This window comes from Pholis gunnellus (genome assembly GCF_910591455.1).
Source record: "Pholis gunnellus genome assembly, chromosome: 1".
In the NCBI taxonomy this organism is placed as follows: Eukaryota; Metazoa; Chordata; class Actinopteri; order Perciformes; family Pholidae; genus Pholis; species Pholis gunnellus.
The window spans coordinates 16,137,022-16,153,787 of NC_136528.1; the positions used below are offsets into that span (position 1 = coordinate 16,137,022).

Genomic DNA, 16,766 nt, shown 5'->3' on the forward strand with positions numbered 1-16,766 from the left:
ATGAATGAGTTTAGTTTGATATGATTTAAAATCAGAACTTGATTTAGTTCATCGCTTGGCTCGATTTGGCTTCTTTCATGCACTCTAGTACATATCTTTATGTATGTTTCAAGTCGCTGTTGATTTTCTCTGAACTCTGTTGGGGGTGTTTGCTTTCCATTTCTGCTCACCCCTGAGCTACATAACACATTTAGAGGTTGTTTGCTTATATGTGTGTGTGTGTGTGTGTGTGTGTGTGTGTGTGTGTGTGTGTGTGTGCGTGTGTGTTTCATTGTCCACATTTGTGCAGAAAAGACATCTTATTGTCCAGTGCGCCGCCACCATGGTTTCCTCTTGCAGCCCATACAGTATAAACAAACACAGTCTTGTTTGCAGATGAAAACAAATATTGATGAAATCAAATTAGGAAAAGAATATTTGATATCTGAGCTTAATGTTTGGATTAAGTTGGGCTTTCTTTATTGGAATAAGCCTGTGGGTATTGGAAGCATGTCATCAATATGAGAAAGCAGTGGAGGGAATTATTCTGTGCATTGCTTTTCTGTTGTCTTATCTACTTTACTTCACTTTCTAGTCTTTCATGGTTTAATAATGTGAGATCAAGAAAACGAGCAGGATTATTTATTTTTGCATTTAGTGTAAAATGAACCTACAGTTTTCCCCTAAACACTGTAATATGAGTTGATTTAACAAAATAGATCCCCTATTTTCATTGGGAATGTGTTTGTGGAATATCTCTAGAAGATTTAGAAAGTCAGAAGTCTCAGTTTGCTGTAATGCTGTTTTTGTGAGGGAAGTTATTTATGCCAAATATGATGTTTTGATAAAAACACACACACTCACACACAAAGGCACCTACATATTCAGTCCCTGAAGGCACGTTCAGGCTGTGTTGACTCTCCTGTCTGTCCGATGCCCTGTGTTTGTTTTGTCATCACCGTGTTGACAGTGTTTCCATGACGATGTGCCAATGATGACACTCAAACACACTTTAAAAACACACATTTCTTTATACACACACTCGACACAAATATTCTCTCTCGCACACTGGTTTGTACCTCTATCAGGTCACACCTTGGTGCTGACACACACCTTATGCCTTCAGATTCAAGCAACCTCACACTTCATACAGAAACACACAACTTGCTTCACGCTTGATACCAGCTGTCTCTGTATCCACGTGTGTCACACCATTTCAGACCTGAAGTCAAAATGAAATCTAAAAGAAGTCGAAGGGTAACGGCAGCCTGTGATAGTGGAGTTGTGTGTGTAAAAAAAAAAAAATGTTCACATCACCAACAGCATCCGTAGTAATATCAGCACCGTTAACAAGTAAATGAAATGCCTGTATATTCAAAATTACACTGATTTTAAAAGTAGTGTCTGATGTAAATCCATTGTTTATTCTGCTCAGCTTCCGATTACAGCCGTTGATTAAAAGTAATTTCAATAATTTTGATTCTATTCGAAAAAAATTAGTCATGAAAGACATTCAGTAGATGGATATTCAAGTAAAAGTGAGAAAAAAAAACACAAATATTGAAGTCATTAGATTTGCTCTCTGCAGCCCATTGCTGTTTTTCTTATTAGTGTGATTACATTAGCAAATCAAATTCATTTGTCTATCAGCCTTTGAGACACAGCCTGCAATCTGAGTACACCGACTAATCTGCATCAAATAATGTCTGTCACACACACACACAAAACACACCAGAAGAAAAAGCTGCGTCCATAAGCATGCACACATGCATGCACACACAAGCACATACATCATAAACGCACCCATGAACACGCAAACGTACACTTCTAATGTCGCACTAATACACAGTGAATGTGCACGAATGCACACGTACACAGACGTGCACAGTTTTATAATATGTGACATCAGACGAGCAGTAACAAATAAATCAGCACACCATCTGAGCCCATCATCATCTAAGTCATCACTAGCAAACAGTCAGCTTTTACTACTTTCAATTTGCTTTTGTGTTTGTGTGTGTGTGTGGGTGTGTGTGTGTGTGTCTGAGAAAGAAAGAGAGAGAGAGAGATGATGTGATGTGATATGATATGATATGCTGGCGGGGCATAAAGATAGATGATCATAATTACGCACAGGCCAAACTCCATTTCAAATCATCATCATCCTATTCTATCTGTTAGGGCACACACATTCACACACACACACATACACACACACACACACACACACACCAAAAGCAATATAAAGAGTTCACACACATACAGGAATTCACAGTTTCCCACACACACATATCACACACACCTATGCATGCAGCAAATCTAGTGGAAGGAGGGACAGGCTTGTCATGGCATCACATTATTTCTGTCGGTTCATGCAAAGTTCACAGACAGGCATGAAATAGTTATTCTCTCTCTCCTCACGTTCTCTCTCTTATCTTTTTACCTTTCCTCGCTGTTCCTGTCTCAATCTTCCCCTTTCTCCTCTTTATCTATACATGTTCTCTTTTTCTTATGCACTCTGCTCAATCTCTGTTTCTCCTCTTACCGTGGCCTTCGTCTCCCTCTCTTGCCCCCATCATTGATCCTCACCTCCTTCCCCCTCTCTCTCCTTTTTTTTCCCTCTTATTTTTGTTTATTCCTTGCTCCCTCTGTTTTACTCTCCCTCTCTCACTTGTCCTTTATGCCTGATGCTCCTACTGCTCATCTTCCACCTTCCCCCTTTCTTCTACCTCTCTCTCTCTCTCTCTCTCTCTCTCTCTCTTTCCCATCCTTCACCCATCATTCTTAAATAACAGTCGAGGATTCATCCTTTCCATCAGGGAATAAGCAGGTGGGAAAATGGGATTGGAGCGTGCCTGCCACCAGCTGGGGAAGACTTATGGTCTGTGCACACAACACACACAAAGAGACAAATTATTTATTAATTTAATAGAGGTATAAACCCATAAAGACAGGGACACCTTTTGCACATACACAAGAAAACACCTGCAGATAGGCAACAGTTTGGGCCTGTGCCTGCGTGTCACCCAGCAGTGTTGAAAGGTAAAATAGAATAACCATGTGTTAAATGGTTTATAACCAACCATTAGCATGTTGGTTATTTGCCTACATGGATGTTAAGGTACCCACATTTTGTATACACATGAAAATTGATTGTAATTAGGATACATATAGACAGGCAATTTCTTAGTGTATAGAGAGATTACCACTTCACATAGACGAGAAGAAAAAGGAGAACAACAGGCGATCGAAGATACGTCAGAACCTGAGCTGTTTTATAAACACACATAGCGTAGTGTACATTGCTAGTTAGCTACGTCAATGAGGAATAACGCAAGGCATAGATTTGCTTTGTGTTCATGTGATCCCACTGTCAGGGATACTGTTCCTACAACACAGAAACTCCAACAGAATGCTCTAATATCAAACGTATAACCACCACTCCTCAAAGCAATAGGCCTTTCAGACATTTGACATACTGACACACTGAATCACTGCTTTATCTTTCTATTTTCCATGCCAAGATCTTCACATTTGTCTGTTTATTTCCCTTTTTTTTTAGTTCCAACTTCCAGTTCCTATCGAATATGTTTTTTGTCTAACTTTTTTAGTTTTTTCAATAATGTACATTGAATAGCGTGCATGTGTTAGCACTTGTCACCCCCCACCTGCTATGTGGCGGAAGACCATGTCTCAGTGTTCACATGCACACAAAACACACACACACACACACACAGCAGTAATAGTGTGTGTAGTTTTTGTCTATTTAATCTTGATGGGACGTTTCATCTGCAGGCTGCTATCACAGCTGGCTGCCTTATTGTCTGGGTCAGACTGATGTGTTTGTGTGTGTGTTTGTGTGTGTGTGTGTGTGTGTGTGTGTGTGTGTGTGTTTGTGTGCGCTTCTCTGTGTGTGTTCTTGCCTGTATACATTTTTGGTTTGTGATCCCCTATTAGTCTAATACATGCATATGTGTATATCTAGAACTGTTGGACACATTTCTCTCTGATGCACGTAAACACCATTTACCTACATGAACGATATGCAAGTGTGTGTATTGTGCATGTGTGTGTGCTGTCCATCAAGCCACACACACAGCCCTACCAAACCATTGGCTTGGTTGCTGATGATGACATATGAGTTCCTGGCCTTGGTAATGGCTGTTAAATCTCATAATTACACGCTTCTTTATTGCAATGCATAATGACCCCGCAGCACTATTGGACAATTAATTAAGATTTTCAGCCCAGGCTTTTTCAAGCCCAGATGAGGAGGTGGAATGAGGTCTAATGTCCGTGTCTTCGAGCTAGGACATTAAGGCACGATGCTGTAGGAAAGAAGGCTGTCTCTCTGTGCGCATTCGTTTTCATCTCTGTCTTTCGTTCAGTCTGTGTGTGTCTCTCTCATTCTCTCTGTCCTCGCTCTTCTCATTGCTCCAATGTCGAGCCTTTCCTCTCAATGCTTGTCCTGGATGATGATATTGGAGACCATATCTCTCATCTGTGAATGGTAAATTAATCCCTGTGGAGTTTCTGCGGTCCTCTCTCTATGGAAAGCTACGGGGGATTAGGAAGATAGAATCAACACAGCCTCATAATCTCATATACAGACACCAGGCTTGGACAGGGACCATTGGATTTTGTTTTAAAGCCACAATCAGCAAGTTTCTATTCATAAATCAATACCCCTTTTTAATGCAAAATGTTGTTTGTGAAAATGTCAAAATACATGTGACAACAAATAATTTTATGTAATCACCTTTGTATACAAAAAAAAAGTCTCCTGCCCAATGGTTTGGATTGCAGGGCAGCCCATGTGCTGATGCTTGGACTATGGATTTAGTCTTTTCAGGAGAATATGGTATGGTAGGATATTGTTCTGAAAAGATAATCCACCAAGAGATCAATAGACCACCACAACACAGTTAATTGAGCAAGCTGGGGAAATGAATTAATCACAGACTAGATAGATAGATAGATAGATACCTTTCTTTGATCTTGATTTTGCTCTTAAACCCAGTTGTCCTTCACACAATTCATTCACTGGCTATACAGTATTTCCCAGGAAGCATTCCTCTTTTCCATTTGTTCCATGTAGAGAACTGTCAAACTGTGGCAATGGAATCTTTTAAGTTGGGATGAGTTGTCAACTGACAAAGCTAAAATTGCGGTACTGTACTTGGCATTATTGTATGCCACTGACTGGATGCTGCCGATGGCCTGAGAGGGACTCATACTTTGTATGTCTCGTGGAGTCTTGACAGACATGGGGTGACTTTCCCTGGGGTATGAATTTTAATGTAAGGTTCAATCAGTGTCTTAGTGTGTGTCCTAATGATGCTTTTGAGTTAGTGGAAAACACCAACAAAAACAGTATGTCCAGCTGTCTTTTACCTAGCCTGATGTACTTTTACCTGGACGTCAAGTATAGGCATACAGATATTAAAATGATGTCCTCTTTATTCTTTTATGTATTTTATTTTACAGCTCAATGTTTTTTGTCTGTCAGCAGTGTCTCTGTGTGAGAGAGAGAGAGAGAGAGAGAGAGAGACAGTCAGACAGACAGAGTGTGTTGGTGTGTAAGCTTCTCAGTTTTGTGTACACATGGTGAATTCCCCTGACAGATTTGTGTGCACATGCTCTCACACGCAGTGGTCATTCCTGCCTCCGTCAGCATTGTTTTTGAAGAAGGGAGAGACAGGATTAGAGGAAGACAGGATGGATTGAGTCAAAGAAAAAGTAAAAATGGCAAATAATGCCAGAAAACAGTAATTGTGTAGAAATTAGTTATTTTGCGTGACGTTTATTTCACCAAGACATTCTCAAGCAGAGCAGACTATTGTCACTTGAGCAGCACACTTGACTCTATAAAGCGATAAGAAGACATGATCCCAGTGGAGCTAGCTGTGGCACATACCCACACACACACTCACCCACACACTCCTCGACATGGCCCTGGCGGAGCTAGAAGTGGGTAATTAAAATGTAAATATTGATATTTTATTATTTGAAATGCCTCCACTGCAATGCTCTTAATGTCACTCCATCTGTCGTCTCCACAGAGACTTGGGGTTGCCCTCAACGACCGGCCGCCCCCACCCAAGCAACCCCGCCACGGCAACAGCTATAACACTCGACACACGTCTCTGCTGTTGCTGTGTCTCCATTTTAGCTCTAATTAAGTGTTAAATATTAGCACCCGCAACCACAGAGGCAGCACATACCACACGTGTGCACAGGGAGAATACAGCCCGCGACCCTCCTCTCCACCTCTGTCTCTCTCCCCCCCGACTCTCTCTTTCACGCACACACATCGACACACACACAGACACAGAGAGCACTCATCCCCACTACAGCAATGGGAAGATTTTAAGTGTTAATCTTGCAGTGCTGCTGATGGTGTCTAATGTATGCAATTAACAGTCAGCCAGGGCTGAGGGTTTGGTAATTAGCTTGCTGTTCACACTGATTAGAGGCTACTGCAACCCTATGACTGCTCTACTCTCCCCGAGGCCACACAGAGAAAAAGGGGGGATATGGAGGGAGGACTGGGGGAGGGGGAAATATAAAAAAAGATATTTTAGCCAACAATATAAGAGGGGTGAAGGTGATAACGTGTGTTTGTGTGTGGTATAAGTGTACTAGAAAAGTAACTGATAGCGTACCGAATACATTTGTGTATTTGTACAAAAATGTGTCTGCTATTGTCCATTGGTCATTTACAGTGTGTGCAACTCAAACGCAGTCAACCAGGTAGTCATTTATTTCAGAAAACTAAGATTAATCATGTCCAAAACATAACCCTCACCTTAACCTTCAACAAGACTTCAAATGGAACCAAGAAGCGTTGGTCACGTCATTGTGACGTGACCAACAATGGCTTTTCAAACATCCCCTCTAGACATGTTTATAGACATGTACAAATGATCTGCTTTTATCATTTGTGTCAAAAAAATTTTTGAAGGTTCAATAACCTCGTTCAAATTTCTCAATAATATACATCAGCTTTAGAAGGTAGACATGGCTCCTTCATGCAACCACATTGAAGTGTCTTCAGTGTTGGCCTCAGTATCCACAGTGTACAGAGGCTTACCAGTCAAACCATTAGAATTTGTTCATATGGTTTGAAATACAATGGTACAATGGAAATACAAACTTGCAGGTTGGACACAGTCATTTGCATGCTCTTCACACTCACAAATGCACTTTTGATACACTGAAATGATTTTGGTAGAGCAACTTGATTTGCACTTTCATATAATATCAACTCCACTTGGAAATATGATGTTTTCATAAACACATCACGTGTATGTGTGAATGTAGGTGTGTGCCCCGTGTGTCTTAAAGCCTTTCTAAATTAGCTGGATCTCAGGGTGGAGTTGTTTCCATTTCGTTGCGCATCTCTGTGTAATTGGGTCAGCTGGTGGATGTGTGTGTGTGTGTCACAGCATTTGCCAGCGTGCTTGTCGTGTGCGTGTATCTTGTGTGTGTTGTTTCAGCTTGGCCAAAGCCATCACAGGGGGTCCGTGTTCATTTGGGCCGGCGTCTGGCCGTATGGTACAAAACAGTTTGAAATGTGCACACACACACACACACTCAAAAAGCATCACAAGGGAACACTTGCGTTACACAGCATGCAACAATGTGCACACAAACACAAATTTATACACAAACGCATACAGAAGGTGGTATGAGAGAGAGTGCTGGAGCCGCGTAACACAGGGTGCATACAGAACATGTACTCACACACACACACACACACAGGGCAGCGATGTGTTGGTAACTGTTGGACACTTCACGTGTCCTAATGCAATCTCTATCACAGTGGGCCAGAAGACTTAAATCTGTCCCCTGCAGAACACAATACGTGTGTAGTACGGGCTGCACATAGAAAATCCACAATTCTCCTCTCTTACAATTAGCATCAGGACGATCATAAATCAGTTTACATCACAGTCCTTAACACTGCTGTTTAAGAGAGAGACGGTTTGGTTAGCAACATCATTAAACTACATTTAAGAGGAAGTGGCTATTGTTAGATTTTATGTTACAACAGAGAAGAAAAATTCTGATATGGTAAATGTCTATTACACGTTTATTACACTGTAGCATTGTTGGACACATGTCATTCTTAATAATCTCTGTAATGAGGAGCTGTAGTCCAGGATGCCCCTCATGCAGTACACATTCAGTTTCCCTTACTGTGCTTAGTGTGAATTCAGTTTTGCCGTGTTGTGTTACATTTCTATGACAATGTGTGAAGCTTATTCTTACAACTTCAATCCGGATAACTCTTGATAAATGTGTGAGTCTTCGCTGTTAAATTGTTGGGACAGGCTGAGAAGTTTCCAGTTAAATGTGTCCTGGGGCCATGATCAAATAGGACAGAGCACAGTGTCGCTGGTAACAGAGCAAGCAGGTGCCAAAAGAATGTTAAGCCGCTACAAGTGTGCAGATGGACCACCATATGTATTTTGTAATATCTTGTAACCTGCTTGTATTCAGATAGTCAAAAGGACCTAAATGTGGCTGACGGAATATATAACGTAAAAAATAAACCAAACCACTTAAAAGCCTGTTAAACCATTCAATTAAAAGTAAAACAGTTTAAGTTATGTAAAACCGCAACGTTCCCGATTCGACTCCAGCTAGGGACATTTGTTGCATGTCATTACTCTCCAGATGCCTACATGTTTTCCATTCAAAGGCAAAAAATGCCAGAAAAAGAATTATCTTTAAAAAAAACATAATTTTAAATTCACAAGCCTCAGAAATTATGCATATTGGTATCACACCAGGATCACATCCACCAGACATCAACACCACCAACCAACTCTACTCCCTGATCTGCACACTATGATTAAATAAAACATTTTTGTAAAATTTGTTTTGGTAAGTGCTTTGGAGGTTAGACTTACACACGATGCGAGACAGACTGCTCAAGGCCTTTTCTGTCCAGGCCACAGTTTCACACTGGGGGTTAAGTTGGTAGTTGGCTCTTTCAGATCAAATGTGGTCCAGCAGCACTGAGCTGACCTGCATCTCTGCTGGCGGCACCCTGGCAATGTCTCTTCCTTGTCTTGTTGATCTGTCGGTTTCAGTTTAAATAATTATATTGAGCAAATATAGAAAATGTTGTCATCGGTGACACTTCAACGTATATGTTTTTCATTTTGCATTCAACATTTGCTCATTTACAAAACTGTCTTTTGTCTGCAGACACACAACAACGCAGCTACCGTAGGTACACAGAAATAAATGACATCAACTTGAAATGGTCAAGAGAAAGACATTTTTTGTATTTGCTAATGAAGAAAAGGATGAGGTGGTCATCTTAAAATCACAATTGTGGCATTTCTTAAATTTAGATATTTTTTACTTCCTCTCACAATGTGATGTGTAGGAAAATGTTGCCGAAGAGAACAATTATTCAGTTCCGTGTGCAGTCTATGTAATATACAGGCTAACACGTATCAGGGAAATATTACAGATATGATTTACTTTGACTTCCTCAGTTTTACCTAGAATCATCAAATCACATCCACATTTATGCCAAAAGTCTTTTTCTCCGCAGTGACAGATTATGAAGACTAGTCGTGTGTTAATAACTGGGACCAGATCAGCATTACAACCAGTTTTCACACCTGTCACATTCATACACACACACACTCAGAATACGCTTCTTTGATGCATTAGGCATTGCAGATACACATAGGCACTATCGTACAAACACATACGGACTCGCATGCACATACAAGTAGCTTCACAAATGCCACAAACTGCACACACACAAGTGCACATGTACTCATAAGCATCACAATCGGTTCTCACTGGTTCCCATTTGCCCTGTAACCACAAGAAAACAAATATAGGCCTCCTGGATATGTGTGTTGGTGTGTGTCTTTGTAGCAACTGGGGCATGAGAGAGGGCTATCCTGTGTGTGTGTCTGTGCGTCTGTGCCAGACTGTTGTGCGGTCTCGGGTGTAAACGTGCAGTCAGGACTCATTTGGCAGACAAACAGGCCGCAGGGTGGCTGGGGAATCGACGTGTGTGTGTTTGTCTTCATGTGTGTGTCTGATAGAGCAAAAGGAAGAGGAAAAAAGAAAGAGAGCGCGAGAGCAAGCAGTAGAGGTTAAGTCTGCATGACTGCACTGCAGCCTCTTTCTGTCAGACCAATGTATGGCACACACACACATACCTGCACACACCACACGCTCTCTCACTCTCTCTCCCTGTACCTTCATAGATACAAGATACAAGAGAGCGTCCTAATATTTTACACACCCCGAAGAAAAGCACACACACACACACACACATATCCAGCTAAATACATAGTCTGGTTCATTAAGTTAACTTGACCTCATGCACACCTTACCTCATCCCAATCAGTATGTACACACTTGTGTTTGGTAAAAACTAAATCAATATCCAACCCTGTCTCCAAAAAAGGAAGTTTATATCCAACTGTGATATACTTGTTAGTAAATCCAGGCCAGGAAGTGGTATGTTCTAAGTAATGAGAGATGTAGAGTTCATTCAAAGACATAAGCATATGTCCAATAATGGTGTCCAGGGAACACAAAGCTTTACTTGCAGGTCACGTCCTGTAGCAATTTTCTCTTCTTTAAAGTTCATATTAATATATTTAAGCAAAGCTTTGAACTTAATTTCCATTGTACATTACTGTACATTCAGCTCAGCCCACCTTTACCACAGTAAACACAGGCTGTACAACGTCCACACATACACAAACACACTCGTACTCCCACACATAGTATGAGATGCCTTATCAACAATGGGCAGAAAGGAAATGTAATTAGAGCCAAATAGGGAACCTTCTTTTGTCAAGTGAAATCACAGGTATGAAAGAAAGGTCTCCCCCCCCCCCCCCCCCCCTCCCAGCACCATCTCCACCACCACCTCTCCGTCTAACACCTCTCTCCCTTTTACTTTCTTCTTTCCTTCGTCTCACTCATTCTCATGCTCTCTCTCTCTCTCTCTCTCTCTCTCGCTCTCTCCATCAATACCTCTCTCTCTCTCCATCATCAGCACTAAATTCCCATTGATGTTTCTTTTCTTCTGCTGTATCGATCGCTTCATGAGAAGGAGGGGAGGAAGCGAAGAAGGGAGAGATGGCGTTATCTGTTAATTAATTTGTCCTGAAGCTGGCCGCCTATTAATCAGACAGATAAGAGGCATTGGATGGCTGAACAGCGCAGACAGGCTGGTGGGGAGGGGAGGGGTCGGGGAGGCGCACATACACAAACACACAGAAATACACACAGATAGAGACGCACATATAGAGACGCCAAGGAACATGTATGGGAATGTGTGCATATGCAAAGAATACAAAGATGCTGGCAAAACAACAATCCAGCACGCTTACAGGACAGTAATGTACATTATGTTCAAGTACGCAATATAAAGCATACACGTATTCACAAAAACATACACAATGTTTTCACACACACACACACATACACACACAAACCGTGTCCTGATAAAAATCATTGATGTGTACCTCAATAAGAAAAGCTGCACTTTCAGCTCAATAAATTAATCACAGGGGTTTTAATTATCGGTATTTCCTTTGTGCGTGTGTTTGTGCACGTATGTGTGCATTTTATGTGTAATTAGGGAGAAGTTTGTTGATGTATGAGGTATGGGCTAATCATATTATAAACTTAATGCTAGTCATTCAAGCCTGTTTTGGATGACATTTACACATTTTTTTTTGTGTATCCGTGACTCTGTGTGTATGCACATGAGTGTGTGTTTGCCCAATTCTTAAGCCATGTGTGCCTCCACTGGCCCCGGATCAAATTCCACCAGAGGGATGTGTGTGAATTGATTGAACCCTGCATGTTGCTCCCACTGCCAGAGCGCTGAAAAAACACACACACAGACAAGTTAAAACACACAACCAGTGACACCATTAAATGATATTAACCCCTTACTCATGTTCTCTTCACTTGACCCCAGGGTTTAAACAGATTCAATAAGTGTGTGCGTTAATTTTAGCAGTGCCCATGCTTGTTTCCCCTGCCCACGATGAGTGGTGAAGTCCTAAGGACCCCCTTAAGACATCTGCCTCTGTGAAAGAGATGTGTGTGTACATCTGGGTGTGTGCATGAAGACCCCCTTAAGAAATTCACCTCTAATCCCTTCTGATGATTTCATTAAGTAGACACTGCCAGTTGGCAACAGTACTGCTCCCTTTGCTGTGTGTGTGTGTGTGGGGGGGTGTGTGGTGTGTGTGTGTATCAATCATTCACATTTGGATTCCTTCCAGTGTGTTCCTATGCATTTATGTCTATGCATGTGTGATACTGTATGTGTTTGGGTAGCAGTTTCTATCTACTGTATATATGTGTGTGATGTTGTGTGTGTGTGTGTGTGTCAGTGTGTGTTGGATATGTTAACAGTTGAAGAATGAATTAGAGCACATTACAAACAACAATAGCCTCCAACCTGGACATAATGAGACGCCTGCCATTACCCATCAACACGCTGTAAGATAAGAGCCCCTAACGCACATGCACACATACACACACCAACACACGCACACTGCCACACACCTTCCATCTCAAGAGGAGGCACATGGCAGCAGATGTTGATGAAGAAATATCTTCCCTCTCATCTGCCGGCTTCTCCTAGCAGGATGCTCCTCTCAGACACACACACACACACACACACACACACACACACACACACTGGAGGGCTGCAGCGAGGTCTGACAGGTGTGCTCACATGGGCCACTGTCTTTACCTTTCCTATGAAGACTTGCACACACACTAAAATGCACACATAGGCAGACAGGCAGGTGTGAATGAACAGGTGTGTGAGGACAGGACAGCTGTGAGGAAAGGTGTGAGTGGGCAGGTGTTCCATTAAAGATATTGACGGACAGAAAGAGAGAGAGCGAGAGAGAGAGAGAGACAACAAGAGAGAGTCTGGTACGCTTAAGTAAGAATGTAATCGAAAGATATGGAATGAAGCAGCGAAAATATTACAAACAAAATGACAGTAAAAAAAGAGACATTCAATACAGAAAGAGACAGCGAAGGCATTATGCCCCAAGCTAAAAAATGTGAAACAGAGAGAGACCCAATAGACCGGTTTGAGATGTATCAAGATGGATGGAAAGAAGGTGAAGCCAGAATCAGACACACAGATGGTCAGTCGTAGTTAGACACCGAGAGATAAAAAGGCATGGATTGCGATTGGAGAGACAGACAGATATAGACGTAGGCAAATAGAAAGACATGGATTGACACCAGAGCAAGCAGGAGTTTTGAGGCCATAGCAGCAATTAGTGTGTGTGTTTGAGCGGTGCAGCAGCGATGGCCAGCATTGATCCATGGAGGCTGTGTCAGGGGGAGATAAGGCCTGCCTTTCCCCAGAGAACAGCCCTGGGCACAGGGGAGAGAGGAAGAGGAGGAGGAGGAGGAGGACTCTGGTCAACTGGATGGATGGAGGGAGGGAAGGGAGGAGAGCCGATCTTGACCCTCGCACAAGCTTCAAAACCAGCTTTATTCACTCCTTTTCATTTGCTCCACCTTAGTTGTCCACATGACTGTTTATGTTGACTACTTACAATAGTAAAAACAGAGTGCTTAACTCTTTGCTGTTTTGGGGCTAAAAAATTAACAATCCCCTCTCTTGCTTGTCTCAATCGCTCCCAGGGTTCTCTACGCTGTCTTTGGCAGACCAGATGAGTCTACTGCAGAGTGCATGGATGGAGATCTTGATCCTACGTGTTGTGTACCGCTCACTGTCCTTTGAAGACAAGGTTAGCATCTTTCGTATTTTTTGCTTATTGATCTTATGAAATATATAAATACATGCATGTATGGATGTTCATTTGCAACCTCTTTGTGTCTCTCTTCAGTTGGTGTATGCTGAGGACTACATAATGGACGAGGACCAGTCGAAGCTAGCTGGACTTCTGGACCTGAACAATGCCATCCTTCAGCTGGTCAAGAAATACAAGACTATGAAGCTAGAGAAGGAGGAATTTGTAGCTCTCAAGGCCATCGCTTTGGCTAACTCAGGTTAGAAATTCTTCACTTTTTTTTTTGTCTGTCTGTGTGTTTGAGTTTGTTTGCACGCGTCTGGTGGAGAAAGAGTTAATCCTTGGAATCTCCCGTCCCATGGGACTCATTTAAACTGAACCATCAAAGGACTGATTTCAATACTCTGCATCTAAAAACACACACACACACACAACGGTGAGACATGATGCATACTCTTCACACACAGAGTTTTTTTCTTTTACAGCACCTGCCGTTGTCAAACCTCCCACTTTCACTGTTAAAGCCACAGACAATGTTTTCGTCATACTCCTAATAGCCACTTATGCCAACAATTATTTAACGAACACATACACACGGCAAAGGTACAAACTCAAACACACACACACACATCTACAACCTGAAGCCCACCTCCCACCCCCAAACAAAGTGGCGATCCCTTTTACAATTAGCATAGTCGTCTCTTCAGATGCCTGTTAAATAAGCTGAAATCATTAGAACCCAAAGTCTGTCGATAAAGCCCCCTCTCTGATGTGTCCAGCTGCATCGACAGCTGACTGACACACTCACACACTCACACACGCGCACACACACACACACACGCCTTCTTCCTCCCATGACCCGTCTTTTGAACTTTGTCTTGGAAGCCGGCCAGCTCTTCAGTACTCTTTAATTACAAGGGGGTTGCTGTCAATACAATGTGTTTAAATGGGAGAATGCAATGGCAGAGCTTTGAATAGGGAGGGAGGGGCCTTTTGTTCTTATTCTGCCACCATCAACACGCGCACGTACACTTTGGTGCTTTTTCTCTAATATGCCAATTTGATCTCTCTTTCTCTGACACATGCATAAAGACATACTCAACATAAACTATTACTGTGTAGTAATGTGAGCCTCGGAACAAGGTTTGCTCACACACATAGTCATGCACATGTTGTCATTGACATGTTGTTTTCCTGTGGGCTGTGTGACAATCAATTTCTTGGCCCTGCCTATTTGTGTGTGTGTGTGTGTGTGTGTGTGTGTCAGTCTATAAATGTTGCTGACTGAAAGTTGAGAAAGGTTCTGCTGGCTGGATAACAGTGTTGATGATTATGATGGTGGTTATGAAGACTTCTTTGGCAAACAGGTTTTACATACATGTAGTCCTTGGTGCCTCTAAAACCAATGGCCCGGGTGGGTTTACAGGTCTGAGAGGAAGAGTGGCCTAAATATTGAAGATAAAAAAAGATGTATTAGGTACACCTGTAAAATCTATTGCAATTCAAAACAACACTGTGAACCGTACTATGTTAAATTATTGCTGTCACTGCATCAGGTTAATTTCCTGATTGGTTCATCTTTTGGTCCATAACGTTTTCCAGCAGGACATCTTCAAATTGCTTGTTTTTTCCAACCAAAATCTAAAGATATTTATTTTTGCAAAGATACAAAACATAGAAAGTAGCAAAACTTCACATTTGACAAGCTGGAACCAAATAATGTATTTGCTTTATAAATAATTGGATTCAAATTATTAATCAGTTATCAAAATGGTTAACAAATAATTTTCAGTTGATAGAATATACGATAAATCAACTGATCGTTTAAGCTCTAGATCCAACTCTCTGTCGATGAGTGGTGTTGTTGTATTATCTAGATTATAATGAATGGTGTTTCCAATTTCTTTGTCCACCCACATTTACACACAAACGCACACACAAGCTGGAATCCCTTTGCTAGTTTGGCACATGTAACTCAAAAAGTATCCTGATAAATCTGGGGAATAGTTCTCCAACACAAGCTTACCTCCCATTTAGGAATAGTTCTTCTTTTAACTGATTGAAATCGAAACAGCTGACGCCAAAATAAGAACTTTGCATTATTTCCCAGACTCTCTTACTGCTCTTCAAGACAACAGAATGCTAGCATTAGCATTTTGAAGGGCACTGACACTAATTAATTCACAGGATGCTAATCGTCTGCATTAATGAAGCCAAGCCTTAAGAAATGTTAGCAAACGTGCCCCACATGTAAAGACAGCTAAACTAGCCATGGGAAACAAGAGGCACGTGTGTGATGTGTGTGTCGGTGTGTGTGTCTGTGCATTCGTTTATGTGTGTGTGTTTGTGTGCATTGTGAGTTTCATGTTAACATGTGTGTTTTAACAGCCGTATGTGCTTGTGCTCATTAACGTCCGCTGTTTTACTTGTGAGTGTACTGCGGGTCAGAGCTCGGGAAGCAGCCATGTCTACCAGCGTTAATACTAAACGTACAGTATTAATGAAAAACAATGTGAAACTCATTAAACTTCATTTTAACGCATGATCATTATAGGCTGCACTTCAGGTAACCACTTATTAGAAATCCAAGAATAACGAGGAGAAGGAAATTGTTTTATAATGGCGACCGATGGTAATACTCATAAATGTGTACATTCAGTACATGTTTATTATGCGTTTGTTTCACTTTGCGGTACATTTGGTACAACGTTTATGTAGTGTTTTTATGTAACAAGAGACCCTGAATAAGGAGCAGCTAAATCTTTGAATTCTATTTTAATTTGATCTATTTATCTATCTATTTTAATTTTATTCAAAACGAATAAAAAGAACGAAAGTAAAAGTGAGACATACTGACAAAATAGAGATATGAAAAACAGATGTTTGTATTGTATTATATTTTATATTCTTTTTGTATTGCAAAATGTAAATAACAATCCACCTCATTAACCTTAATGAATATAATTGCTTCCTCCCGCTTTCCACTGAGCT

The 16,766-nt window shown here is 41.4% G+C and overlaps 1 protein-coding gene across 2 annotated transcripts in view; it reads left to right on the top strand.

Annotated features, from left to right (window-relative positions):
• esrrga (estrogen-related receptor gamma a) overlaps positions 1 to 16,766 on the top strand; it is a gene marked incomplete at its 3' end in the record, with an annotated part of 57,243 nt that overhangs the window by 38,649 nt on the left and 1,828 nt on the right. For both annotated transcript variants that reach the window (XM_079162240.1, XM_079162241.1), the window contains exons 6-7: positions 13,666 to 13,772; positions 13,872 to 14,034. In XM_079162240.1, the coding sequence (XP_079018366.1) occupies positions 13,666 to 13,772; positions 13,872 to 14,034 (270 nt within the window). The remainder of the gene's footprint in view (positions 1 to 13,665; positions 13,773 to 13,871; positions 14,035 to 16,766) is intronic.